This window comes from Anser cygnoides, chromosome 1 (assembly GCF_040182565.1).
Source record: "Anser cygnoides isolate HZ-2024a breed goose chromosome 1, Taihu_goose_T2T_genome, whole genome shotgun sequence".
NCBI classification, from domain to species: Eukaryota; Metazoa; Chordata; class Aves; order Anseriformes; family Anatidae; genus Anser; species Anser cygnoides.
Window position 1 is genome coordinate 120,369,505 of NC_089873.1, and position 26,638 is coordinate 120,396,142.

Sequence of the window (26,638 nt, forward strand, 5' to 3'; positions counted from 1 at the left end):
AGTAGGTTTTTGCTCAGCAAAAACCTACTACACTATTTAGATGTTTTCCCATATCTTAAAGTAGTAAGCCAAGGTTTGTCTCATCTGCTTTTTCAGTTTGTCAGTATATAAAATCAGTTTTGTCTAGAACAAACATTTCTGCCTTTAAACAAGGTTTTACTACACATGAAAGTCAAACATTTTTCCAGCTGATCCTTTTCATACACAGTTAACAAAATATGCACAAAAGACATTTATTGATATACTCAATTAACTTAAGGAAAATGTAAAATTTACCGTACCATTGATAGAAGACTGCATCCGTGATGACACATTGCAACAACGGATCAGTTGTGACACAACAGTGTATAGCTTCCCCAGTTCAGCATACTGGTATTTAATTGGAGGGCCTGGACCTTCGTCCAGAGCCACAAGCATGAAGGTTGCAGGAACATTTAGTTTCAGAAGTTGTGTCTTCTCTGCTACACCTTTACAGGGGAAAAAAATAATTAAGAAAAAAAACTATTTTTAGCACTGACAATACATTTTTTCAGAAAAATAACTACACAACTAATAACTTCTCAGTTGCTGGTCTTTGTTATCATTGTTATGCTTTCTGAAAAAAGAAAATCAGTAAGATGCACAAGGAAATTATGTTCAGCTGAAAAAAATCACAATGAAGAAGAGCAGTAAATGACTACAATTTCTTAATAGCGCTCATTAACACTTAAGTAATTAGCATTTGTGTTAATAGCAAAGTTTCAGAGAAGTCTTCTGGGACAAAAATTAATTCTTTTTTTTTTTTAAAATAAGTGTTTATAGTGAGGCCCAGCAGAGGATGAACACCCTACACTGTATATTTCATGATTTGCCCATCATAACCTAGATACATCAGTTACAAATTTAAGACGCTTCCAACCGTGGCATACTATGCAGTAAGTGTAAATAAGAGTGACAAAAATCAATTCAAGGAGAGAAAAAACAAAATGAAAAAACCTGCAAAGCCAACCAACAATCCAACTAATTCAAACAATCAGTTGGTTTCACTGCAAAAGTACCTTGCACATACTTACCATTAAACCAGAAATGACCCTTCTGATCTTATATTCTGTTTCTCAGTTTGGTTAAAAAGTCATGCTTTCTCATACATTTGCAAAGTTTTTTCTTAATCTGAAATGCAACTGAACCTTACATACCATCTTTCTAGTAAGAGGAAGGAATCCAGATAGCACATTAGAGCTGTTTTACGGTATTTTTGGTTATGCTAGATAGTTTTGTAGTCACATTCTCCATAGAACTGACTTCTCTCTCTCTCTCGCATTGCCATGAATTACTTGATTTCTCAAAATGTCAGACAATTTACTCTTATTCACACAACCTGGGGTGTTGCAGAAAGGATGTATTGTAGATTTTGCTGAATGAGCACTCCACATCCATACAGACACTTTCAGTTAACAGTAGTAAGACAAGCACAACTGGCTGCCTTAAACTGCTTAGTATTTCTGTGTTTGTCTTTGCAGAGTAGATTGGGATAACAATCAGCCCCAGAAATAAAATTAGCTTATGCTTTCCCATCTGGATTCTGAGTGCTTTCCTAGTCAGAGCCTTCAAATGCACCAAATAACACAAAATGCACTGAATGACATGGAGAATTCAGAAAAAGTAAGTTACAGCAGAAGAATTGCACCTCTTTTCTATAGTGACATTAAGTCCATTCTGGGGGTCAGGATGGAACACTGCCTGACAGAGAACGCTTTGATAGACAAACTATATCAAAACATCATACATCATAGATGAAATTTAATTAACATGATTACCTAGGGTTATTTTAAAATATTAAATTCCTTTTGTGTGGGTAGACAATTTTGAAGAACTTCCAAAACTCTGTGTGTATGTTTGTGGCAATCCTATGTGGGAATACTGAAATAACTGTTTGGATTGATACACTTAACACTTTAGCCACAAAGGAATCCAACAGAACCTCAGATTTATAGCCTGCATGAGGTGATAACCAGCAATGGATGAGCTGTTCAATACATATCACAAAATTTTGTAGACTTTCCAGGGAAACAGATTTTCTCACTTCACGCTACTTGACATAAAAGGATGAGAATATCTTGTATGAGAATAAGAGAGAGAGTCTAATAGACTATCACTATAACTAACACTGTATCTTGGGTAGAACTTGATGTAGAGAAAGACACTTTGTTACTTATGTTATCACACGAGAAAGAAAAACAGCCCTGATAGAAGACCCTCATAACTGGGAAGAGTAAAATGTAGAGGTTGGTGACAATTCACTAGGTCTGAACCTGTGGCTACTCTCATCCATCTTGGAGTGCAGAAACAATCCTTTATGCATTTGACTAACATTTTAATCCTCTTAATTGCTCTTCCTGAGAGCAAATATATAAAGCAGCAATGTTTTAACCCACCTGAGAAACAGCTTAGCATTATTTTTCAGTGTGCTGGTAATGCTATATGAAAAAGTGATACAGCCGTTCATTTCAATGTGAATAACACCGATCTCAGTTTAAAAGCAAAAATTATCTTTGTTTTGAATAATTACTTTGGATATTATTTTATCCTACTCTTAGCATATAGGCTAGCGACTTTCTATGCAAAGAACCTACACAATCCAGAATTTGTTACAAGTTTTTTATACTTTTAAATCCATACCTATTACTATTTCTGTAGTGCTGGATATAATTAAGACCCACAGCAGAAATGATTGATGCTGTAAGGGTCACAGCAAGTATTTCACATCCATCACTACAAAACTGATAATCATCTCACGTCAGTTATATTTCAGCTTGCGTGTAATGGGTCTTCAATGCAGCATCTGCAAATACAGGCCGTCCTACTAGCCTTGCATTCAAAGATGCTAATCAAACATATATTAATATGCAATCATACTCAATTTCTAATTTAATCTTTCATCAGAAAATGTAGGACACTAGCATTTAAGAAAAGAAACACTTTCCCAAGCCTGGGAGAACTCTACTTAAGCCTTCCTATATTGCAAAAACACTGGCTTTTCTTGCCTGTGTTTATTTTGGATGAACTGCAATACTTGATAAACTTAGAGTGGAATTTCCTGATTGTTGCATTCTTTTACCTCATCTGATGTCTATGTTGAAAGCATTCTGGCAAGCAATGATGTCTAAGAACAAGCACAGATTAAACTATTTCCTCAGTCTCACATAGAGGTTTTAAAGGGAAGACAGTTGCAGAGCTAGAGTTTTGCATTTGTAGCTGTGAAGTTCCTTGGTTAACTAAAGAAATTAGTATCAAAGGGGCACAACTGAAGCACACAGATAAAGCATGACCAGCTGCACTACATTTTCTTTATGGAAAAATCATCCCTCTCTTTCCTGAACTTTCACCTCTCTCAACTTCTTCAGTTCCAAAAGTTAAGACAGTCCCACATGCTTCTTGGATCTCATGACCTCCCTGCAAAGAAACCTGAATGAAGCATAATCTCTCTTGCCATGTATTTTCACCCCCACAATCTTTTAGAAGGACACACTCTCATAGCTCCAAGCTTCTTGTGTTAGTCTTCCAAAGTTGGCAGGAAGACAAAAGCTCCAAATCCTAAACTGGAAGAGCACAGATTCTCTAGAGAGAATTTATGAGACACCTCATGATAACAACCTACCCAAAGCTGAGAAACTGGATCCTCATGCAATTACCTGGGAAACTGAGAAATTAATAAAAAAACAGTTTATTACAGTACATCAGAAAAAGCGTGTGTGACTTGCTTACCTAGATTGGCATACATCACAAACAGATTGAAATACTGCTGCAAATGGCGTCCATGTTCAGATACTTCCCTTCTAAGAAGATTTAGTACCGCTCTCAGTAAGTGATCACTTAAACTTAAGTTATCATAAGCCTATAAAAAAAGTTTTATTATTAGCAGTTGAACCTGTAAAATCTTTATTTAGTTTATACTTTCTACTACGGCAGAAAGCAAGAGTTAAAAGGCATGGGCTGCTGCCAAACAGAAAGGACTTAAAATACTAGCAGCTCGTCTTCTGTACCTCACACAGAAAGTCCTGAACACAGCAATATGATAATATACTAGTAAGATAGATATACAAGGAATAAGACTTGCATCCCTAAGTATCATACAAGTCTGAGAAATTATGCACGTATAGAACTTTTTAACTGAAGAAGCACATGCACTGTGAGCTTCACAGAATAAAATAAACAACCAAATCATACCTACAGGTTTATCTCAAATGTCTCCCGCAAAACAAAAAAAAAACTCCAAACAACCCACTATCAAAATATATGTAACCTTAACATAAAACTAATTCTTTTGCTGGATACAGTAGTGAAAATACTCTGAAAAAAAAGGAACAATACAAATGAAGTAAGTGTCTTACTGTAGACATTAAAACTCTTAAAAATATGGCGAAGCAAAGGCTCAGCAAAGTTTATTTTTTTCCCGTAGATTTTAATACCGTTCAATTTCAATACAGTGCAAACAAGAACACTGTTATGCCAATTACAACACTAAGATTTTGGCTTTTTTTTGTGTTTTGTTTGGCAGTTCTAGGCGTATAAAAGTAGGCAATTCACTTTCTACTCCTATGCAAAGTTAAAACTTTTGATTATTTCAGTGTTGCAGAATACAGGGAAAGTACTCTAGGTAACTCCTCTTTTTAAAAAAAAATCTAAATGGAAAACAAGGGTTCGCTTTCCTTCTCATTACCTAATTATAAGCCATTCCTTTTATTTTGTAATTTCATGTTTCCAACTAAACTCAAAGTTCTCGCTACTTAGTCTTGACAGAGATTTACGAATGAGGTGACACTGAACCCCTCTGACAGCACCTCTCACATAAACTGGTTGAGTTGCATAACGGTACGTAGAACAATTTTCCTGTAAACATTAATGCAACTATTCCAGAATTAGCTTATATTAAACACTTACAATGAAGAAATAAGAACAAGTTTCAAAAGCTTTTCATTAGAAAATTAAATACCTGACTGGAAGGTCCAGGAGAGGCAAAAGGTGAAGGACATGGTCCATCTTGCAACGAAAAATGTGCAATAAATACTATAAGTTTTGCAAATGCACCCCTAACTTCAGCACTAGGGCATTCCAAAAGATACTCAGAGAAGCGGTTTGAAACATTAAAAAGGACATTGTGTGCAAACCAAAAGCGTACATTCTTGCTGTGACGAAGAAGGATGCATAATGCATCATACCTGAAAATAAATGATACAACTTAAGAGATCATGACACTAATAAATTGAAAGATGTATTCTTTTTGCAGAATTTGAAAATACACATTAAAGGTGACCTCCAAACATTTTTGCTCACAAAATGTTTACAATCAGATAAACTGTAGTTCTTATAGTAATACTTTTTTACAGTCACACAAAAAATCAATAAAAAAGGTATTGAACTGTAGCATTTCACTTCTACCATCCATAAGAATGAAGAAAGGATTACGTTCCCTAACCTCCAAACTACTACTCAACACAGTCCTAAACAGGCAGCCCTTATTCCCTCTGGATTGGAAACAGGGGAGAGTGAATGGCAGAGAATGTTTGAGGTGGACTTCACAAGCCGTATGTAAGACTCGTAACCAAGCATGTTATTCCTATCAGGAATTTATATTCTCATTTACAGATCATTAAAAAAAAGAAGAGTAAAATATCTGTCTTGGAGAGGTCTTGTGTGACTTCTGTCCTCTCTGCAGAAATATATGAACACCTCTTGATCTCTTAAAATAACAGGGGTAACAGCTGCTTTGAAAATTGCTGTTTGAGAAGAAAGCGAGGCACACATTTGCCACGTATTACAGAACTACTTCCTAGTTTCTGATAAAATTACCGATCACGAATACTAAATTTTCTCCCTAGCTCTGCCAGTAGTAACCCGCTCTCCTCTCCCCTGAACCGAGTAACAGTTCAAAGAATGACTGTGGTGAAAATGCTGTGGTGCTGTAAGACTATTGCAGTTTGTTATAGCCCACACAGATTTGAATCACAGGCCCCTTAGCAACATTTATAAGCACTCTGAAACTTTAGACTCTTTTAGCAGAGTATGAAAGTAACAGACTTTCAGAAACAGAACACAAATTTAAGCTGCATAACTGGGTTGAAAAGAGCTTTGTTTAAAACTAACTGAACTATGAACAAACCATTTTGAATTGAAGTCAAAATACACAACCTATTATTTTGCTCTAAAAATGTAGACTCTATTGTCACAGACGAAAAAGCAGATTTAAGCTCTATTAAAAAAATAAAAAAAAAAATCAAAGTTGCTCAGCTCAGCAGCTTATTTTAAGGCTCATTTTCTTCCCAGCATTTTCCCCCTTTTTCATGTGAAGCTTAGCTTGACCACACATTTGGGGGAGGGGTGGAAGACGGGACGGACCACTAACACCTTTTATTGTCATATATATACAACTAGGATCTTTTAACAGACACTGAACGTCCAAAAACTATAATTGTTGTTAAAAAGATAAGATACCAATCACTAGCAGGGCCACGGACTATTTTCTTTGTATGAAATCCTGTGGTGAAGAGAAATCTAGCAGCAAGCTGAATACTAATCATAGTTATTTCTTCTGCTTCAGGCAACAGATGATCTTGTCCTAAAGAAAAAACAAAATGCTCACATGTAGACAAAGTAAAAGTGATTTAGTTTTAATAATTTAACAGATTCCAGATTAATATTTTGTCTGGCACGGTGTTCAAATTTTAATAGGAAACATCAAAACTGCCTTAGCTTCTATAACGTATCATTTGAAAACGTAAGCTTTAAGACAGGCATACGCAAACCTTCTGTTACATGTTATTGATGTTTAGAAATCTTTCAGCATCTCACCTGCAAGAACTGTCTTCAGCAGAACCCCTCATAAACGTAAGTACTTTAATGTAACTTAGTACATAAACTGACCAACGGTTGCCAGTTTATCGGAGTATTTTTTGCTCAATATTCATACATGCTATCACTGATGACCAACCAGCAACAGATGTCTAACTGCAGAAATCCAGAAGGTATTCAAAGCAGAATGTGTAAAATTTTCATTGACTAGACAAATTCTTGACAATGTAATCAAAACTCTCCTTACAAGAAATTAATTCGTAATTACGGCACTCACATACTAACCTGGAGGAGGATTTAAGTAGACACTATTACAAGTGAGCAACTTCTTTATGAACTGGAAATATTCTAGGCTGTACTGCATACGATTATGCATGAACTGCACGTTCTGCTTCCGGACACTTCGCTCAATGGCTGATGGCATTTTAATCTGATGGGGTTTAGTGGTGATAGCAAGTTCCGAAATGTATTTTATTAGTTCATTGTCTTTGTCTATCGTGTCCATACGTTCATAAAAAAGGATATAAGCATTCCACCACCTCTTCTGGCGTCGGTAGGACATACGCTTCATCATGTGATCAAATACTTCTCCCATGTATTCTCCACCAAAACACTGATTTTTCATTTCTTCATCATCATCCATTTTACACTCTGTCACATCTCCATCATCAAATTTGTACCACCGATTTTTCTCACCATCTCCACCATTCCTCTGGATAATGTAAGAGTAATAATGTCCACCACTGGCCTGGCCACTGTGTACAAGTACACCAACAAGCCTGTATTTTGTGCTCCCAGAGTGTTCATTTTCCGACTGTTCATTTTGTATTATTTGATTTTCAGGATTTACATCATCCCCTTCCAATTTAGCTACACCTGCCACTGTGTAAGGCTCCATGTCCAGCTCTCTTGGAAATTCAAAATAGTCATTGAACTTGATTGCACATTCCCTTTCCCAGTCATAATCAAATCGTTTCAACTGGATCGCAAGAACAGGAGGCAACTTCTTAATCAACAAGCGTTTGACTGTATCAACCTAAAAAATACAAAGCATTAGCAGTTATAAGCTCTTTAGTTCCCATTCATATGCTTTTATCAACAACTAAATTTGGTAAATTAAAGGATAACTTTTTCCTGAACACAAACCACAACTGAACCTGGAACAGCTGTAGCCATACATTTGTATACAAGTTTAATATATAAGGAATCATTACCTTTTTGTTGCATTTTTCACAATGATATGCATTTGCACCTTCCAATAAATCTCCTTTGACATACTGTTCCAAAGAATCAAGAAGGTTTTGGTGATTTCTTATATCTACATTCAGAGTTGTGAAGGATTCCTCACATTCATACCTACCAATGAATAGGCAGATATAAGAGAAAGGCATATTCAACTTATTCTTATCCATATTCATATCCATGTTCAACTTATTAATAAGGCATATTCTCAATAAGAGAAAACATATTCAACTTACGCTGATGCTGCTACATAGTACCCTACTGAAAATGGGTTATTCAGCATTTGATGTCAACCTCTGGCAAAAGGGGTTAAACAGTAAAAAAAAGACCTGAACTTTTTTTTTTTTAAATTGCTGTCTTCCTACAATTACATTATTGTATCTGCACATTGTATTTTTAAATCTACATTAACCGTAGCTACTATATGAAGACTGCAATTGCTTGCTTGTCTTCTAAGTTTGATGAAAAGACTGTGGAAGTTGAATCTTTTAGCACATCTTGTTTTTAAAGCAGCTGAAGTATCATGACAGACTCTCAGCATCCTTGAGCCAGTAGAGAAGTACAGAGAGCAAAGTAGAGTACTGTAATACAAATCTAGCGATACTGGTTTCAATTGCTGACCTTTGCTGTCAGGAATTAGACTAATAAACACAAATATCGTATCACATCTAAACACAACAGTTTGAAACAGATTTTAAACATGCCTTTTAATTTTTCTAACTGAACAAAACTAAATAGCTGTCTTCATAAACACCACTTTGAATACTTATGTCTAACTTTTTACTGTGTTCTGATACAACCTTTTAACAAGCTCAAAACAATGAACCAGAAATGCCTGAGAGACAACTAGTTAAGGCATCTTGGACATGAATGGATTTATTTGTTTTTTAAACAGAGAAACAAGCAATGAAAAATTAAAAAGGTCGTGTCTATTCAAACATAACTCTACAGGGCCTGTTTCTTTGATAAACAATCAAACATACAAAGGGTTTTATAACAGTGAACAAATTAATATTTATAAACACTTCAACCAAACAAAACAGTAATGTTCATTCACTGCTAAGTAACTCTCAAAAAAAAAAAAAAGAGAAGCTGTTAATCTGCCATACTCCACTGGTTAAATTAATCATCAGTTTTCCCCTTCCAAAACTACCATCAGGCTACATTTTTATTAAGAAGTAGTTATGCAAATTCAGTAGAGTTCCAAAAAGAAAATTAGTACATAACAGAGAGAGTACATAACATCAGGAACGAATGGTTACTCGGGATGCTTCACATATTTATCTTCTATTTATTAGTCATTACACACAAAATGAAATCCACATTTTTATCTCACGGTATTCGACTTATTTCTAGTCATATATTTTAAACCATGAAACTTAAAGAGATTCCATTTTTAAAGAGATTCCATTTAGAAGTTTTTTTAATTCACATACAAGCTCAACTGAAGTCGAAAGATTATCACAACAAAATCAGTTTGTATCAGTGTTCTTCACTGGTTTTTATTTGCTAATTGAAGGACAAGGCTAGATGGTCAATTTTCACAAAGAAGAGAACTTGCAATAGTAATGCATATAGAGATTTATCTTGTGTAAAAGTCACAAATGATCTGAAAGAGCTAGTGAACAGTAAGAAGGCCAACTGTTAGCAATGCCAAATATAACTCAATAATAAAGCCAACTGTTGAAAGAACAAATCCATCAGACTGTCTTGAATTTTGCATATGATTCTGATCACCTATCTCCGTAGGATACAGAAGAAAAAGTCTAGAGAAGTAAAACATTATGATGCCTACAATGCCCGATCATTTGTCATTTATCACCATCATCAACAAGATAGCAGGCTAGAGATATTCAGTCTGCTCTGTGTTTTAATACATACTCTACATGAAACTGAACTTCCAGTATTTCCATATTCAAATTTTATTAAAAAAAATACAACAGAAATCAGAAGGGAAACTTTCTAAATCGCTCTGCTTAACTATACCTTACACACTGAGTACAAATGGAGTTTTACTCATTGGAAAAAAAAGTTCATACTTGGGTCAGCTCTATCTGCACACTATAGAAGATAGAAAAGAGCAACAGCTGTTGGCCACGTCACAGAATTTTATACATTGCATTTGGTCCCTAAGGTGTTTTCACTTTTAATATGAAAAAGCTGTATCTTTTCCTCCCCTAATCAATACACAATGCTTCACATACAAACTGGTTAAGTAGAAGCAATAATAGTTATTTCAAATCATTTCAAGACAATTAAATTAATTTTAAGGCTGTGGAAAAACAAGATAGCAATTTCTATGAGCTTAAAAAAAAACAACAAACCAATTTTGATTCTCCACTCGCTTTTATAATGTTGTCTGCTTTACAGCATCTTCATTATAGTTTTCATACAAAAACATAGGTTATTTTTCTATAAGAACGAATCTGAAAACACTTACCGATGTGGGCATCCTTGACAAATCTTCTGATCGGCGAAGGACCCTCCTAAAACTTTACTTAACATTGCTGGATGGCCCAAAGCTTTTAAAGCTTCATCTAAACTGTCCACCAAGGAATTAAAAAATTCTAAAGCATCATGTTGTTCACGCAGATTTACAGGTTCACCCCAAAGTCTGAAAGCAAAAGCATATTATCGTCAAACACTTTTTATTCTGTTCCTCAACAATTTCTTTACAAAGAATTACTTAAGATACTAATCCTTCCTCCTGACTGAGTAAAACTACTGGTTTGTGAGGTAGTATGTCAACTGTCACTCTGTTCCTGACACTCATTCACTGATAAGCAGAAAACAGCTTGTGTGTACAAACTTCAATACTTAATTCAAAGATTAAATATCAAGCTCAAGAACTGACAGAATTAAAATTATCTTGCTGTACATTTTGGCTTATTAACAGACTTCTACCGAATAGTGAAAAGGTAGGGTAACAGATATAAAGTTGCAGAAATTCTACTAATTTACACTTTTAACATTTCTTCTACTACAATTTGTTTTGTGTTATTTCAGTGTTCCAGCAAACAGACAACAATAATAAATTTTCTATTTACCTAAATTGTTTCCAAAACCCTCTTGGTACATAGTACTGTAGCCTGGATGCTGCTAAGTGACCAAAAATTACTTGGAGATGCCTCAGAACCCCAATATTATACTCTTTTCTATCTTCTGTTTTACTCAGTGCTGGTTTGTCTTCATACTGATGTGGATAGCCAAACACATCATCTCGTGGATCAACATTGCTCTGAAAAGCAGAAAAAAAATCTGTGCAATTAGTTTTGATATGTAGCTATTTCATAGCTGGTTATATCCCTTTTTTATTTTTAACAATCTAAGGTGTTTCATATACCCACAATGAAGAAGTAAGCAATATGTTTGTATGCATTAGTGGAGCTCTGGTGACAGAAGCAGTGTATGGTGCTTTCAAGTACTTATCTATGAGAAGGAATTGTGCAAACCCTGCTCCTTGGATCTGTTCAACTGCCTCTCTGACGGCAAGCCTACTCAAGTAAGAAATATCATGCTATTGTCCCCACTGCTAGCAATGGAAAGCAAAATGATTAGTCACTTAGATTTATTACAAGTTTTTCATGAAAAATATTTTTTTATTTTAAAGATGTTAGCAAGTTGTATGTAATTAAATTTACCTCATTGTCCTGCTTTTCATCCCCGGACATATCATCGTCTACATCACTGCCTGTGCCCTCAATTGCAAGAATCCCATTTCTGATGGCTGGAATCATGTACAGCTGCTGAATGACAGAATTCATGTAACAAGTGGCACCAGCGTTTTTTAATCCTACAAATCCCTTTGGCGGTCGAGGCCCTACAGGTGGTAGATATTCCCATTCTGTAAGCGCTTCACAAGCTAAGAAAAAACAGCAAAACGTGATTAGAAAAATTACTTAGTTATAGAAGTATTAGACTATCAGTTGCAGTAGAGGACAGTTGTATAAAATTAGTATTAGTCTGCATCATGCTGCCATTTAACAGAACAAATATTTCACCTGAACATTAACTGTTAAAATTAACACACTTTTTATAAATCATAGAACTCTCTTTAATCTTAAGGTTACACCACTTTCTTCTACTCTGCAACTAAAACAGTGGCTAGACAAAAAATCAGTCTATGTAACAAACATAAGTCTTCCCCTCTGTACTAGCAAATTTCTTAGTTGAAGCATTAAAGATTCATTAGAAGAAAGAAATTAAACTAGAACATATAACCAACTTACAAGTCTTTCATATATTTATAATATTCTTAATGTTAGAATATTTCACTTAAGGCTCGCTTTTGGATGGAAAACAGTTTTAAATGTATGACTTGTAATAGATTTCTTTTTCCCCCCCCAGTCTTCTCCTTCAGACTTCTTACATCTCTTCAGAATGCATTTACAATCACAGGTTTCCTACACTAACCTGCTGTCCTGTGGTTTTTAAACACAAGCAACTCTGATATGGACAGGTATGCAAGCATGCATGCATTTACAGGCAAGCTTTACTTGCTGTATGAAACACACAGCATATACAATTCATACATATGCACTGTCTTCTGTCTGATGTACTATGGAGACTGGCCTTCTAGCATGCTTATCATATATTCAAATAGAAGGAAAAGCCATAAAATTCTTCTAATTGTGCCAAGATAAGGAATACAATAGAAAAAAGTGAAGGAAAATGGATGGGGCAAGGGGGAAAACCATAAAGCTGCCATTTTCATTTGTTCATTTGAGATGGAACCAAACAGCAAGAGACTGCAAAAACCTCACAGGCAACTAACTACTCAAGAGACTCACTGATACCACCAACTTGGCAAGCAGCACTGCTACTGTGAGAGGCAGCCGACAATTCCCACTATTTCTAGTTGCAAAGTTGCAACTAGAAATAATGGGAAACAAAGTTTCTAGTTGCAACTATTTCTAGTTGCTTATAGTTTTGCTAAACTCTAGAAGTTTTAAAATTCTGTGAAATATCAGCCCGTTTTACCCCTGTTAGTATTACATCCTAAATAGTTTAGCTATCCTATACAGGGTTGCACAAAATATTGTCTTGTTTGTTCGTTTTTAAGAAAATCTTTCATATGTTTTTTACTGATAAAAAATGGTGTGTTAACTACAAACTTTTTGCCATCCCTGTGAAAATTTGCCCATTTTTCATGACTGTAAGCTTTTAAAACACTAACTTGCCTATATTTTTGTACATACATTTGCTATAATCTTTCTCCACTAAGAAGGAAAAAGTTCTTTAAGTGTAGACCTGTGCTGAGGCAAAGCCAAAAATGAGACAAAAATGTTAGAGAAAGGACTATGACAAGCAAAGAATTAGTGTGGTGCTAAAAAGCAGAACAGAACAGTGGAGCCGTGTCTGTGTACAGACAAAGATGACAAATAAGATGAGCAACCAAGACACTGGCATTAAAACTAGGCAGAAAGTATTTGATGAGGTGCTGGGGTTGGTTAGGCAGAGCCTGAAACAATTAGACAAATGTAGAAGATGGACAGAATGAGGTTCTCAAGAGCTGGTAGGAACAAAGGCGGATAGGCAGAGATCAGAGTAGGAAGAGTCTCTTCCTACGAGACGGGGGCTGTAACGGATACACAACCATGTAATGTAGTCAGTACGTTAATGAATAAAGAAGAGTAAATATAGGTTACACTAACAGACTTTTCTAACTTTTGATGGCCTGATTTTGCAACATTAAAAGCAGCTACAAACCACAACATAAAAAAAATCTAGTTCACTTGATAACACAAACAAAAATACATTATATATATAAAAAATAGAAAATAGTTTAAAATATTACATACTAGTGATAGCTGTACCTATGTAATACATTTCAGTCAAGGTGTCTACTATCTGTTTGAGATTTCGGACACATCCAACTGCTAGTGCAACTAGTAGCTCAAAGCCAGCATTGATAGTAGCTGGTGAACTACAGACTGGTATGGCCTGCTCAGCAGGCAATTCTCCATTTCTCATGTACTGTAAATAAACATTGGATGCTGGAAAGATGAAATCATCTATCAACTCCTGAAAGAGACAGAAGAAAATAAATCACTTATTAACATAAAAATACACACTACTTTGTAACAGATCAGAATTTATTACATAAATGAATAAGAATTGGAGTACATAAAAATAAGAGTTAAAATTGAGATCGATAACCTAGCAAGCTTTTACATTTAGAACAGAATAACTCTACTCTAAAGTGGTTCAGTGGAACCTCCTTCCCCAAGTTAAAAATAAACCTATATTATTCTTGATTGGTAATTTTTTTTTCCGAATCAGTATTATATAAAGCTCTTTATCCGTTACTGCTGAAAAAACATTGCTGCTGTATTATGTCAGATACATAAAGAAAATGTCTGATTGAAGAGATGGCCAGATGTTGTGCATTTGTTCAAACCTACCAAAAACATTAACAGCACTAGTTAAGAACACGTGGAAAAAGAAAATACAGAGGCAGTGAAAGAGAGTAGTCCTATACAGGTCTATCCTGTATCTAGCTCACTATCCTTGTGTGATGTTTGCTGAGTCTTGGAACATCTCACACGGTGATTCTGAAGAATGAGAATCTCAAGTACTCCTACAAATGAAATATATATATATATATTTTAAAGAAAACACTGAACTCCAATAAGAAGCCCTCAAACAGTTAAATTGGGACCTTTTGTGTTTATAGACCACAAGAAACAAAGCTTCTCTTATTGATTTAGAAGTAACAATCAAGAAACTACAAGTCAGAAAGCTTACTTTAATGAGATTAGCACCTCCTTTTTCACAACCAATATGGTATTTCTTCTCAGGTGTCTGGAATGCTAGCAACTCTTTTGTTACTCCAAGGTGACCCTCTAAGATAGTTTCTTCGACACCTGTTTCCCCTGTTCTTTTTACTTCATCCTGCCATTTAAGAGAAAGTTAAGATACTGTAAAATAGCATACATCTAAGCAAAGCGTAAAACTATACTTCACAGCAAAACATAAAAAAGCTGATTATTAGACACAAATTGATCCTAAAACTTACCCTAATCCTTTTCAGCCAGTCAATTTCATTATTGAGAAGAACTTCAGCATTAGGTACATTAATATTACTGTTGTAAGCATAGTTCAGAAGATGTCTTAAGAGAGTGAAGTAGTCTCCAGAATGCTTAGCTCTTTCTCTTGCAGTACTCTACGTAAACCAAAAATGAATGATTTATAATTCATACATGTTTCCGTTTATAGTGCAACACTAATGTTTTCTGTAAAACTGGCAGTAAATATGAAAGAAAAACAAGAGAATTTTTAACCTTTTAGGAGTTTACAATTGTGTTTAGCTGCTAATAATTTGTTTCTGGACTGTTTAGCACCACCTTCTATACTTCACTGGGAAGAAACAGGGAAATGATCAAATGTTGAAGAGTGCCACAAGCATGCAGAATTTAAAAGCCCTACCAGACCCAGTAAAATAAGGCAGTATCTGTACGTATCTAATCTGCTAATGATTTTTACTTGAAGGTTAACATTCACTGAAGACTGAATATATATATATATATATATATAAAAATATATAAAGTTTATTGTTGAAATTCTTATCAGAAAATGAATACACACTCCCCCATCAAACTGAAACTCACTTTGCTGCTTATCTACAGGTCAAAAGGAATTTATATTTTAATGACTTGTTAACAGCAATTTACATTCATAGCAATTTACATTCTTTTGCACATATTTTGTCTTACTACTTTTACAGAGAATCACATTGTACTTAAGCCTTTACCTCTGGCAACTTACCCCTAGAACAGTAAACAGCAGGGTAATGAAGAAAAGGAGAGGTCTCTGTCCCATGCAACACCTGGTAGCCATTAAAAAGAATTGCTCCTGTGCCATCTGACGAACAGTTCTGAAAATCATTTAATAAAAAACACTGAATACAATCTCTCTATCCAAAAAGAACAGTCCAAAAAAAAGTGTGCTCATCTGTCACACTGCTTAATGCCATTTTCCTAAAACTGCATGTAAGAAAAGAAAAAAAGAATACCTCAATTATTCATTGGCTATTCACTTTGTTTCTCCAAGTAATATTTCAGACATGAGTTACTATTACAAAATCTGATCCACAAATCAAATATTTCAAAGTAAAAGAAACTATCACCAACTAACCACCAAACCTGCGCATCTACCAGCAAATATTGGATAGCTCATCAAGCAGTTTGCAACCCTAAATAAATGTTGCCTTACATTTCTTTCTAATCAAGCATAAGATGTGCCTAAAAGACAAAACAAAACAATCCTCGTAAAAACACTTTTACCTTTTACTACAGCAGTATGCTAAGCATCTATAATGAGATCAAAATTTATCATCAGAAGATTAAAGAAAAGAGGACCCCTGAAAATTCAAATGGCTGACATTAAAATAAACTTTCCTTCTTAGAACTTAATCTAACCAGTCATATTGCAGTGGGGAAGGGATAAACTTAAAGAAAAAAAGATAAAACCTATTGTAAGTTTTAAAAATTCAAAATTTTAAGATCGCCTTAGTATCATGTCTTGTAAAACCTAGAAACATAACTCTGCTTGGGTGGGAAGAGAGAAAAAAATCAATGTTATGCTCTATGAAAGTATCTCAACATGTAAGAAACTACATTTTAATGTCTTTTTGGTGTGGCTGTCATTGTTTTCAGCACTTAGGGTGACTATGGAAAGCGCACAGAAGTATTCTATTTCTTCCAGAGTTCTCCTATGGATGGTTAACTGTGCTTCAGAGACACGCAAGAATGACCATGAGGTCAGAGCAAAGAAGCACCTAGGCTAAGACGCTGTCTCTGGTATACACTTCGGAAAGCAAGCAGTAATACTTCCCCAGAACGTTCTCTCAGCTTCTAGCAGCTTGTGGTTCAGCAAGAATACCAAAAGTAGTATTTTATAGCCCCCATTGGGCAAATTCATGAAAGAACCCCTCAAACCATTTCTGAAGGTTTACATTGCTTAAATGTTACGCTCAAGAAATTTTTACAACTATGAAAGGGAAAGAAACACTGTTCCCTATTTATTCCTATTTATTCTCTTTGCTACTTCTGATTTTAAAGGTCTCTGTGGTATTTTCCTCCCACCATTTATCTTTTCTCCAATACAAAGTGCCCCAAGCTATTCAGCTGTTCCTCAGATGGAAGTTATTTCAGAGCTTTGATCTTCCTTGTCACCATTCTCTGATCTTTGCAAGTTCTACTGCATTGCTCTGAGTTGCAGAAGGACCATGGGATGGTGGGGGGCGGTTTTGTTCTTAATGATTGGTAACTCTTTATGGGATCTGACTGCTGAGCCAATGTTTTCATAAAACTTCTCAGACAAAAATACAACATCCTGTATCACAGGCTGTAATAAAATGTGCTAATAAAGCTTGTGGGATTTTCACTGTAACACTCCACAGTTTCACCTACATGTACCCAAATTCTGACGCCAGTCACCTATGAGTACCACAATCTGACTCCATGTAAAACATATTGAGAGGCTTAGAGAGCTACAACTTGACTAGTTCCACAAAGATGCTGCCACTGTGCCACATGACAGCTCCAATGTGACAGCTTTATATAAATGTTTGCAAGTCATGTGATGAGTCACAAGTGTTACCACTCTGATGCAAGAAAGCCAAAGGATTAAATTTAAACTTTCTCCACCTCCTCAAACTGCCAGGACTGTATCTTGTCTGTACATAACGGAAAGAAAGTATTTATTGAAAAGTTCTACTGCATCTAAGTCACTTCAGTGTTCTGATGTAGTGAGTGTTCACGATTTCTGAAAAAATGTAAAGCACATAATATTTTATTCAAAATATAAATTAATTATTCAAAAGCTACCAGCAGAACATTGTCAGGCTTGACAATATTCTCCTTAAGAGTACATGGAAGATAGGACTGATAAAAGAGAACAGTTCAGTTTGAAGGGACCTACAAAGATCACAGAGTCCAACTGCCTGACCACTTCAGGGCTAACCCAAAGTTAAAACTTAGAATTAAGGTCCTTATTTAAATGTCTCTTGAACACCGACAGGTTTAGGGCATCAACCACCTCTCTAGGAAGCCTGTTCCAGTGTTTGACCAACCTCACAGTAAAGAATTTTAACCCAATGTCCACTTTGAACCTCCCTTGATGCAGTTTCGTGCCGTTCCTGAGCATCCTGTCATCGGCTACCAGTGAGAAGAGACCAGCACCTCCCTCTCCTTTTCCCCTCCTCAGAAAGTTGCAGAGAGCAACAAGGTCACCTCTCAGCCTCCTTTCCTCCAGACTAGACAAACCAAGCGTCCTCAGCCTCTCCTCATAGGACATGCTTTCCAGCCCTTTGTTGCCCTCGTTTGGACACTATCATCTTGTGATAGGTATCAAAGTTACAGATTTATATTGTTAAACAGTAAAGTAGAAAAAATTATTAAAGTAAGTCACTTCTCTGTGTTTAGGCTACCTATTCATTCTGAATTGGAAAATAATACTTGTGATCAAAAAAGACCAACAAAACTTACTTGCTGTGACAGTGCAATAGTAAATCAATGATAAACGTCTGCCATGCCTTTTCTTTACTGAGTGCATCCAGTGCTGTTGGAATCAAAGCAAAACACAGGGTCATCACCTCCAATGCTTCACAGCAAACTTGTTCATCTTCCATGTCTGGTTCGTTTCCTGCATTTGTCTGTGAAAATAAACAAGAGAGCACAACGTAGGATGGAAAAAAATCTGGAGAAATCCAACCAGCTTCCAGGTGTACATACTAAATACAAACCCAAACCATGAACTTGTTTACTAAGGGATTATTAATGCCATATATTTTATGCACTTTACTCAGATGTGATTCAAAGCACTATTCAGGATGTCTTGAACTTCCAGTACTGAGATTCTTAAAGGAGGATTGAAAGCACAAACTTAAGTCAGAAGTTAAATAGAAAGTTTGTAGGCAGAAGTTGCAGCAATTAATTATTTAATAAGATGTTTTTCTGCACTACTTAGAATCCTGGAGTTTAAAGCTTTGAAAACAGTTACTACTAAAACAGAGAAAAGCTGTAGTGCTGTGTAAGTCATCAAGAAGTTCAGTTTTACAAAGCTCTGAATCTCACAATTAACTTGACCAACAGCTTCTTAGCACTGCTAGAATTAATTCAGCTCGTCACTATTTTGACGAAATTGAAATTTGGTTCAGCTGTTTCATAACGTAACATAGCTTCTGTGCATAGGTTAATCTTTCAATTAAACACTTAAATGAGGTGATTTGGGGCCTATTAACGAAAATAACTGCTTTACAAATAGAAGCAAGCCCCCTTCTCCATCTAAGTCAAAATGAATTAGCTTGAAGAAATTCTGAAGAAAATAAACCTGAGTAGGTTTCCATCTTAATTCATTGGTAATCATGCCTACAGGTTAGCAACATTAACCAGAGGAAGAAAGTAAGTGTATGTTTTATACACTGAAGGATTAAGTAGGCAGAAAGAAAGGATAACAATACAAAAGACAGGACTAAACATAAACAGTAGCAGCAGAAGACAAGTATGTCTCAGACCAGCCAGAAACACTGGTTTTAGTTGTGCAATTAAAATATCAGTAAGGTCCCTACCACTACAGTGGGAGGATATAGCAATTCTTAGATGTCTCAAGACACAAAGGTAAAAGCAGAATGCTTCAACAAGTTCAGAACTGTGCCTGCTTAACACTGATGCCTTGTTTAGAAAAAGTTATTTCTGCATGGGTGCAGATCTAGTAGCAAGGTAAAGTGAATTTTGTACTCAAAGTGCTCCTCTATATTCTGACAACAGGAGCTGACTGGTCTGTATAAACAGCATACTTGGAGTAGTACTTCAGAAAGTTATGGGCCTTCTCTAAGCTAATAATGAAATGGCAGTCCGACAGACAGAAAGTTGCACGCAGTCTTCTCAATCCATTAATAAGAGGACTGCCATTCCGTATTTTCTGAGACAGTAGTCAGAAGAAATTCTGTAAAATCTATGCTCTCCAAATAATTTATCTTGACTTTAAAGTCGAACTGAATTCACCAGTGAAGTTCAGAATACTCTTAAATTGCTCAAGAACATTCTTCAGAAGTTATAGTTAACATAACCAGTCTGAAGTGCTGCTTATTCACAATTCCACAAAGTTCAGCCCACTTTTTTTCTTGATCTAGCATTTAATGATAAATCTCTCCCCCACAGACTTAAAGTGCTCTTACGATTTAAGGGTTAAAAAAATAAATAAAATCTAGTTCAGTGGTTGACTTAAGAAACAGAAAGCATTTTTCTTAAATCGCTTGCTCTCAGTATAAGCCAGTGTCCATCAGTCACTTAAATATTCAGTCTTTATAAAACTACTGTAGCAGTTATTTTTCCTGCTCTGTAAGCAAATGCAATGTATTAGATTAATGTGTCTTTTCTTGCATCATATTCATCTACTTCTGTGATAAAATAACATTGAGAGAAAAAGTTAACTAAAAGTACTCTAATCCAGCTACTTATTACTTCTGCAATCTCTTTTTTTTTCCAATTTTCCCCTTCAATTTTTATTTCCGCTTTGCTTAGCATAAACCAAATGCACCTGCCTTTTACTACAAATGTCCATATAAGCATCAAGAATTGAAAAAAAAAACCACAACACAAACCAATAACAAAAAAACCCTTTGAAGTATGACCAGTAACAATGGTATTATGAAACTCTAAAAAGCCTTTCCTGAGACCTATGCACAGATAAATTTCATTTAAGACTTCAGCTGCTGGAAAATATTTTTACAAAATTTAACTGTAAATTTTTCACACAAAAAAAATGTAAAAAAAAAAAAAAAAAGCAAGATACTGAAATGAAGGGAAACCTAATCTGTTTCTCTAATGCCTCATCACCTGATTCTAAGATCACACAGTAAATAAGGCACATCTGACACGAGAATGTCCAAAATGTTAACAACAGAAGCAACTGCTACAACATAGTGTTAGTCAGTGAAGGAGGAGCAGTCATGACTTACCAGAGTATTATTAAGCCTTAATAAGACAATATCCTTCTGCATTATCCTCAAGCAACTCGATCACTGACCCAAGCAGGAAATAAACTCTACCATATTTAAATAATCTACAACATAACATATACTCTCAGCTGTACCAAGAGTTGTAATATAAGTCAGCATGTTGGGAGGATAAGAAGTGTGTACGTGATTTTATTTACTTTTAGCCAGGTATATTTTCTCTGCTACTCTACTGCTCTTAATATACACATCAAATGTACAGATGTAAGAGCACATCTGGACTGTCATACTAATCAAACCACATTTTAAATGCAAGTTATCGCCTCAAAATAAAAAGTGTGTGTGGAGGGCAACTTGTTTCATGGTCATTCTAGTAACAACAGAAGCAAATGCTATCATACCACTACATAAACTAAATTGAAAGGTGTTGCATTTTGCTCAAGTACTCTAACAGATCATCTAAACACAACCACTCGTAATGCCAAAAATTAGATCCCCCTACACATTCCTTTCCCTTTTACTCTCAGGAAGGTATTAATGAGTAGTAAATTTGATTTTGTAAGACAAACAAGATGTTCAGAGAACAGCAACAAAAAATTAAATTACTCTCAAAATAGTTTAATATTTCTCATAACTATAAGCAACACTGGTTAAACACAATATGTGATAACGTCACGAAACATCCCAACTCCAAACTATTTATGTAAACCATGTGTGAAACCATGGTTTACCTACCTACATAATGAAATGAAAAAAATTATGTAATTAGCATTTACATAGTTTTACCAGTGCTTCAGTGTCAATTTCAGATGAATTAGTTCTTGTTACAGACTGCATATATTCTTTAAATCAACTTTTGTACAACAGACCTTTTAAATTTGAAGACTAGAAAAATTAGTGTTGCTTATATAGGTATGGAACATAAGTGTACTGGAAACATGTCACAGCAATTTACAGAACAGATGCATTTTTGAGCTGTCACTATAATCAAGCCACAATGAAAAGAGTTTCTTACCTTTTCATAAATTTTACTGATTTCCTCATTAGAGCTGAACACCAGCTGAACTGACCCACAACCTGACGCCCAGACAATTTTTTGTACTGCTCTAATAACACAGATATCAGGTATGTATTTTGAAGCCTGAAAAAAACCACACACACACAAAAACAGAAATAAGCCAAAGTAAACAAAAACGTAAGTAACATAAAAAAGCAGTTACAGATGTTACCATGGATTCTACTTTCTCTAAATAATGAACTTTATAGAAAGTTTAAAATTAAAATTTTTATAACATTCTGATTTTTCCTTAAATATGAAAAAAGATTTTGTACCTAGAAAAGCATTTGTACTTCACTTAGTTAATATTTTATTTTTTTGTTGGTATAATGTAGCACATATTTTAGATGTATCACAATGTTAAATCATAATGCTACAAATGAATATTTTTGATAAATAACTAACTAGCAGAAGCTACCAATTTAAGTCTAGATTCTGAGAATAGGCTATTGGCTACTTGAGCGATGACTGGAACACATTTCATTTGTTGCTTTTTTACTTCAGTGCTAAAAATTCCTTGAGTTGAAAACAAAAACAAGCATGCATCTGGAAGGCAGCAGGCCTGTAAAGTAATGTAACAAGTTTAAGTTATTTTAGGATTCGGCCCTTGCTGTGATATTAATTACCACACTAGCTGACAGGTAGACAAACTAAAGCCTATCACGTGCCTCATTAATATATAAAGTGATTCTTCTGAATTCAAGTTATACAGGGTTTAAAATGAGTAAGAACACAGATCACACATTTTATGAATGTAAAACTACTCTGGTATTTTGGATGTGGTCTGAGTTAACATCCAGTAGTTTCTGCTGATGTACTTAAGCCACGGCACATTTCAACACCAAAATTAATGCCAAAACACTACTGCCATTATTTACAGTTTGCATTGACTCAAGTCCATATTGAAAGTAGGACTGTCAAAAGATTGGACAATCTTTAAAAACAAATGGTAGGCAGTTCTCAAAAATTTCAAATTTCATTTTTCTAATGGTCACATTTAATAATGAGACTCTAGAAGCTTAACAAATAAGCCAACCTCATCAGAAGACCTGAACAGTGTGCATTCTTGCTTTTAAACATTAACAGTAGCTAGAAGAAAATAGGTATTTCACCTTTGTCACAAGCAAAGAAATCTTACAGTAGCAGCATTACAAGAAAAATTTGTCAAAGAAAGAACATTTTCAAATTTAATATCATCATAGTTTTAAAATCACGAACCACCAAAACCTTTTTTAAAAAGGTGAGAGATTTCTCTCTCTGCTGTAGTCCTCTGCCTGGCCTACAGAAGCCATGGCAATTTTTTTTTTTTTTTTTTTTTTTTTTTTTTTTTACATTTCTGTTTTTTTTGATTGTGAGGTCAGGAGGGAAGAGTCTTTGACCATCAAAAAAGCAAAAGAAAAAAATTGTTCAAAGAACAAACTAGAACATATGTGAAATCTAGATCTAAAGTGGTTTTAATAATTTCAGAAAAGAGACAAAAACAGCAACACTGATTAGCCACTTCTAAAAGATGTTCAGGTTTTGCTGCTTTGATGGACCTGTTGAAAGAAAAAAATTTAATTATGTATTTATTAGAAGTCCTCCAAAATGGACCATTTTAAATGAAGGACTATTTATTCATACCTCATCTCAAAAGAATCTTCTTCTATGGAAGAAATTTAATTAAATCAGAGTTTAACTGGCTGATTTTACATATAAAATCACCTATAGGTGCAACACCACCACTAATGGAAGACAGATGATTCAGACTTGCAGTTTAGTACATTGTTCTTTCTTCAGACAATTATCTTTGTTCATAAACGAGTTGTTGTCTACTTTTCAGCATTAAGATGATAATATGACTGCTTTTATTTAGGTATCTCAGAAATGTTCTGGAGATAGCTTTGCAGAGATTCTGTACAGTATCGAACAATAACATTCAGTGCTTCTACACTGGAAACAGAGAGATCTCAATTCAAGTTGACAGAGTAAGCTACAGAAAATCTGATTTTAGCTTCACCTTCAGAATTCAGCAGAATTAACTAATGTTTTCACTAACATGACTCAATACCAATTCCAAATGTGGTTGGTCACACCATATAGTACCATAGCACTGTATTTGCAAAGCACACTGTTTAACCTTGCCCATCTCCACAATTCATTTTTCCACTTCCATCATTAAAGTGGTTTCAATATATAAAGATACACTAGTAAGGATTTTAGACTTACATTCTACTATTTAAAATCATGCTCAATATTTAAAATTTCCTCCCGTTTTCAGTGTTTCTTTTCAAGAAGAGTGTATTACTTAGAACCCAAAACATAAAAGAAAACCAAGAAAAGAACAATACAAAAACATTTTTGAAAACAAACCTCAACGCCACTAGCTTCTCTAAATCTATTACATTGAGTTTCCAAATTTCTGATATAAGTTCAATAATTATTCACAACCCATTAAAGAGCTTGTGTGAGACCTAGCTCACTTAAGTCTCTTCATGCTATTAGACTCGGAATTTCATAATTCTATATGGAAACAATTCATGAAATACTTTTAATTAGTTAACAGCTTATTAACCATATACAAACATTACTTAAAACATTTGATGACATTGAAGGAGGAAATTCCCTTTGTTACGAAGTTATAAATTTAATAATACTTAAAAAAAAAATGATACTCCTGGAAAAAAAAAAGATACACAAAGGAATTTACTAACCTCATCAGATATTTGCTGTGCAAGACGTATTGCTACATTTCTTAGCATGCACTCTGAAGTTGGGTTAGGAATGTTTTGTAGGGCGTTTTGTAGCACCACTGCCTGGTCATGCGTAGCCTGGTTTACCTGTAAGAAAGTATTTTATTTTTACATTGGGAAAAAAAAAAAGAAGATATGAAAACAAAGTTACTCGGAAGGGTTTGGTAATAGTAGGTAAGATCTTGGAAGGAACAGTTGCTTGGAAGCAACTACTTGGGAAAGAACTTCAAAGAAAAAAGAAAGGTGGAACACATGAAAGCAACTGTCCAAGAAGGACTGCAGCAAATTTTAAGCTTTGGGCTCTATGCCAGGGGCCTACTATTAGAGGACAGAAATAAAATATTGACCTACACCATATTTGTTCGGATGTAGAAAAACTAACATGTTGAACAAGCACAAAATCTATTACTTTAGACATGTAATGGAGATGATCTGAAAAGGAAGCCACAAGCCCTTCTAAAGACTCAGCAGACCAAAAGAATCTGAGTTCACATCTATGGGATAGATGTACCTCAAAACTGGAAGTTACCTGTACTGACAACCATGCAAACTTCTGAAAAGCACATATAAAGCCAGGTGAAACTCACACCTGACTTTCTACAGTCAGAAAGAAACAGGATTTGTTCTCTACTTTTTAGGTTTCTCACACAACTTTATCTGAAAGCACTCTGAGTTCTTGACATGCAACTTGCTTTAAGAGACTGTCAACGGAGAGTACAGACAGATGTCATGTCAGAAAATATAAATTCACAGTGCGCTGCTATTTGCATCAAGGAAGATTTATATTACCGGTGAAACTGTACTTGTGCCTTCCACAACCGGCTGACAAGCTTCTGCCACAGCTCGAACGTGGCCATATCCAATTGCTGTTAGCAGTAACTTGGCTATTTTTAGAGCATTAAGGTAAGCACCCCTCCGAGTTTCCATATCTGCATTTGGCAGGAAGTTATTTCTAGTCAGCATGCTCAATACAAGAGGCAAACCACCACTTTTTAAGAAGTTGTATTGGAAGTCACTGGCATCTTCTCCCAGAGGTGCACTGGCAGGCATTAACAAGGCATAAACTACCTGTAGAACGAAACACGAAGAGTTAACAGAGGAGCACTAGCTCGAATATGGATGATTAAAACATGAGACTATGCTGATGTACTTCTTAAACAATGCTTTGACAGTACTGGCCATGCACCAGTTTACTCCAGTAAACTATTAGGTATTGCTCATTACTAAACAGTGTATGATCTTAGGTTTCCACAACGTTACAGAAAAGACTAAAAAAAAAAAAAAAGAGTTGAAGATTTGTATTTTTCAAAGAAAAGGCAAAGCATCACAAACCTCTGTTAGATATAGCACTTGTGAGGCAGAAGGACCAAAGAATAGAGAGTCAAGGGATGGACTAAGGCTGCTTTCCCCAAGTTTTGCATGATCTAAACAAATAGCTCTTAGTTTCTCAACCGTAGTGTTATCTGCAATAAAAACACAATGTATAAACATTTTGTAATACAGCTACTTCAGAACAACCCAATACCATTCACAATTACCAATGTGACTGACAGACATCAGACTATAAAGTGTTGTGCATTGTTTATTTCTGTCAGTACAAACATGATCCTGCTAAAATAGTGCCACAAAATCACTTCAAAATACGCTTCTCTTTATTTTCACTGCACTGAACTGCACTGTGGGACTGAACCCCAGCATCAATTACAAACTACGTACATTTATATGACAGGCAAAAAATAACTGATTTGGCAAGTACATTTACAACCCTAATTAGTATAACAGTCATGAATTACAATACCAATAAATTAGCAGGAAGCA

At 35.1% G+C, this 26,638-nt stretch overlaps 1 protein-coding gene across 2 annotated transcripts in view; it reads right to left on the minus strand.

Annotated features, from left to right (window-relative positions):
* USP9X (ubiquitin specific peptidase 9 X-linked) overlaps nucleotides 1-26,638 on the minus strand; it is a 101,936-nt gene that overhangs the window by 10,594 nt on the left and 64,704 nt on the right. The window contains exons 22-39 of one of the 2 annotated variants that reach the window (XM_066980093.1): nucleotides 26,153-26,283; nucleotides 25,610-25,888; nucleotides 24,782-24,907; nucleotides 22,047-22,172; nucleotides 18,561-18,727; nucleotides 15,838-15,946; nucleotides 15,089-15,235; nucleotides 14,818-14,964; nucleotides 13,887-14,094; nucleotides 11,712-11,932; nucleotides 11,118-11,308; nucleotides 10,511-10,684; nucleotides 8,043-8,184; nucleotides 7,114-7,864; nucleotides 6,472-6,595; nucleotides 4,973-5,198; nucleotides 3,745-3,874; nucleotides 282-467 (exon numbers count right to left, since the gene is read on the minus strand). In XM_066980093.1, coding sequence (XP_066836194.1) covers nucleotides 282-467; nucleotides 3,745-3,874; nucleotides 4,973-5,198; nucleotides 6,472-6,595; nucleotides 7,114-7,864; nucleotides 8,043-8,184; nucleotides 10,511-10,684; nucleotides 11,118-11,308; nucleotides 11,712-11,932; nucleotides 13,887-14,094; nucleotides 14,818-14,964; nucleotides 15,089-15,235; nucleotides 15,838-15,946; nucleotides 18,561-18,727; nucleotides 22,047-22,172; nucleotides 24,782-24,907; nucleotides 25,610-25,888; nucleotides 26,153-26,283 — 3,585 coding nt within the window. Of the gene's footprint in view, nucleotides 1-281; nucleotides 468-3,744; nucleotides 3,875-4,972; nucleotides 5,199-6,471; nucleotides 6,596-7,113; nucleotides 7,865-8,042; nucleotides 8,185-10,510; nucleotides 10,685-11,117; nucleotides 11,309-11,711; nucleotides 11,933-13,871; nucleotides 14,095-14,817; nucleotides 14,965-15,088; nucleotides 15,236-15,837; nucleotides 15,947-18,560; nucleotides 18,728-22,046; nucleotides 22,173-24,781; nucleotides 24,908-25,609; nucleotides 25,889-26,152; nucleotides 26,284-26,638 lie in introns of both variants that reach the window. The other variant, XM_066980086.1, reaches the window with a different exon arrangement.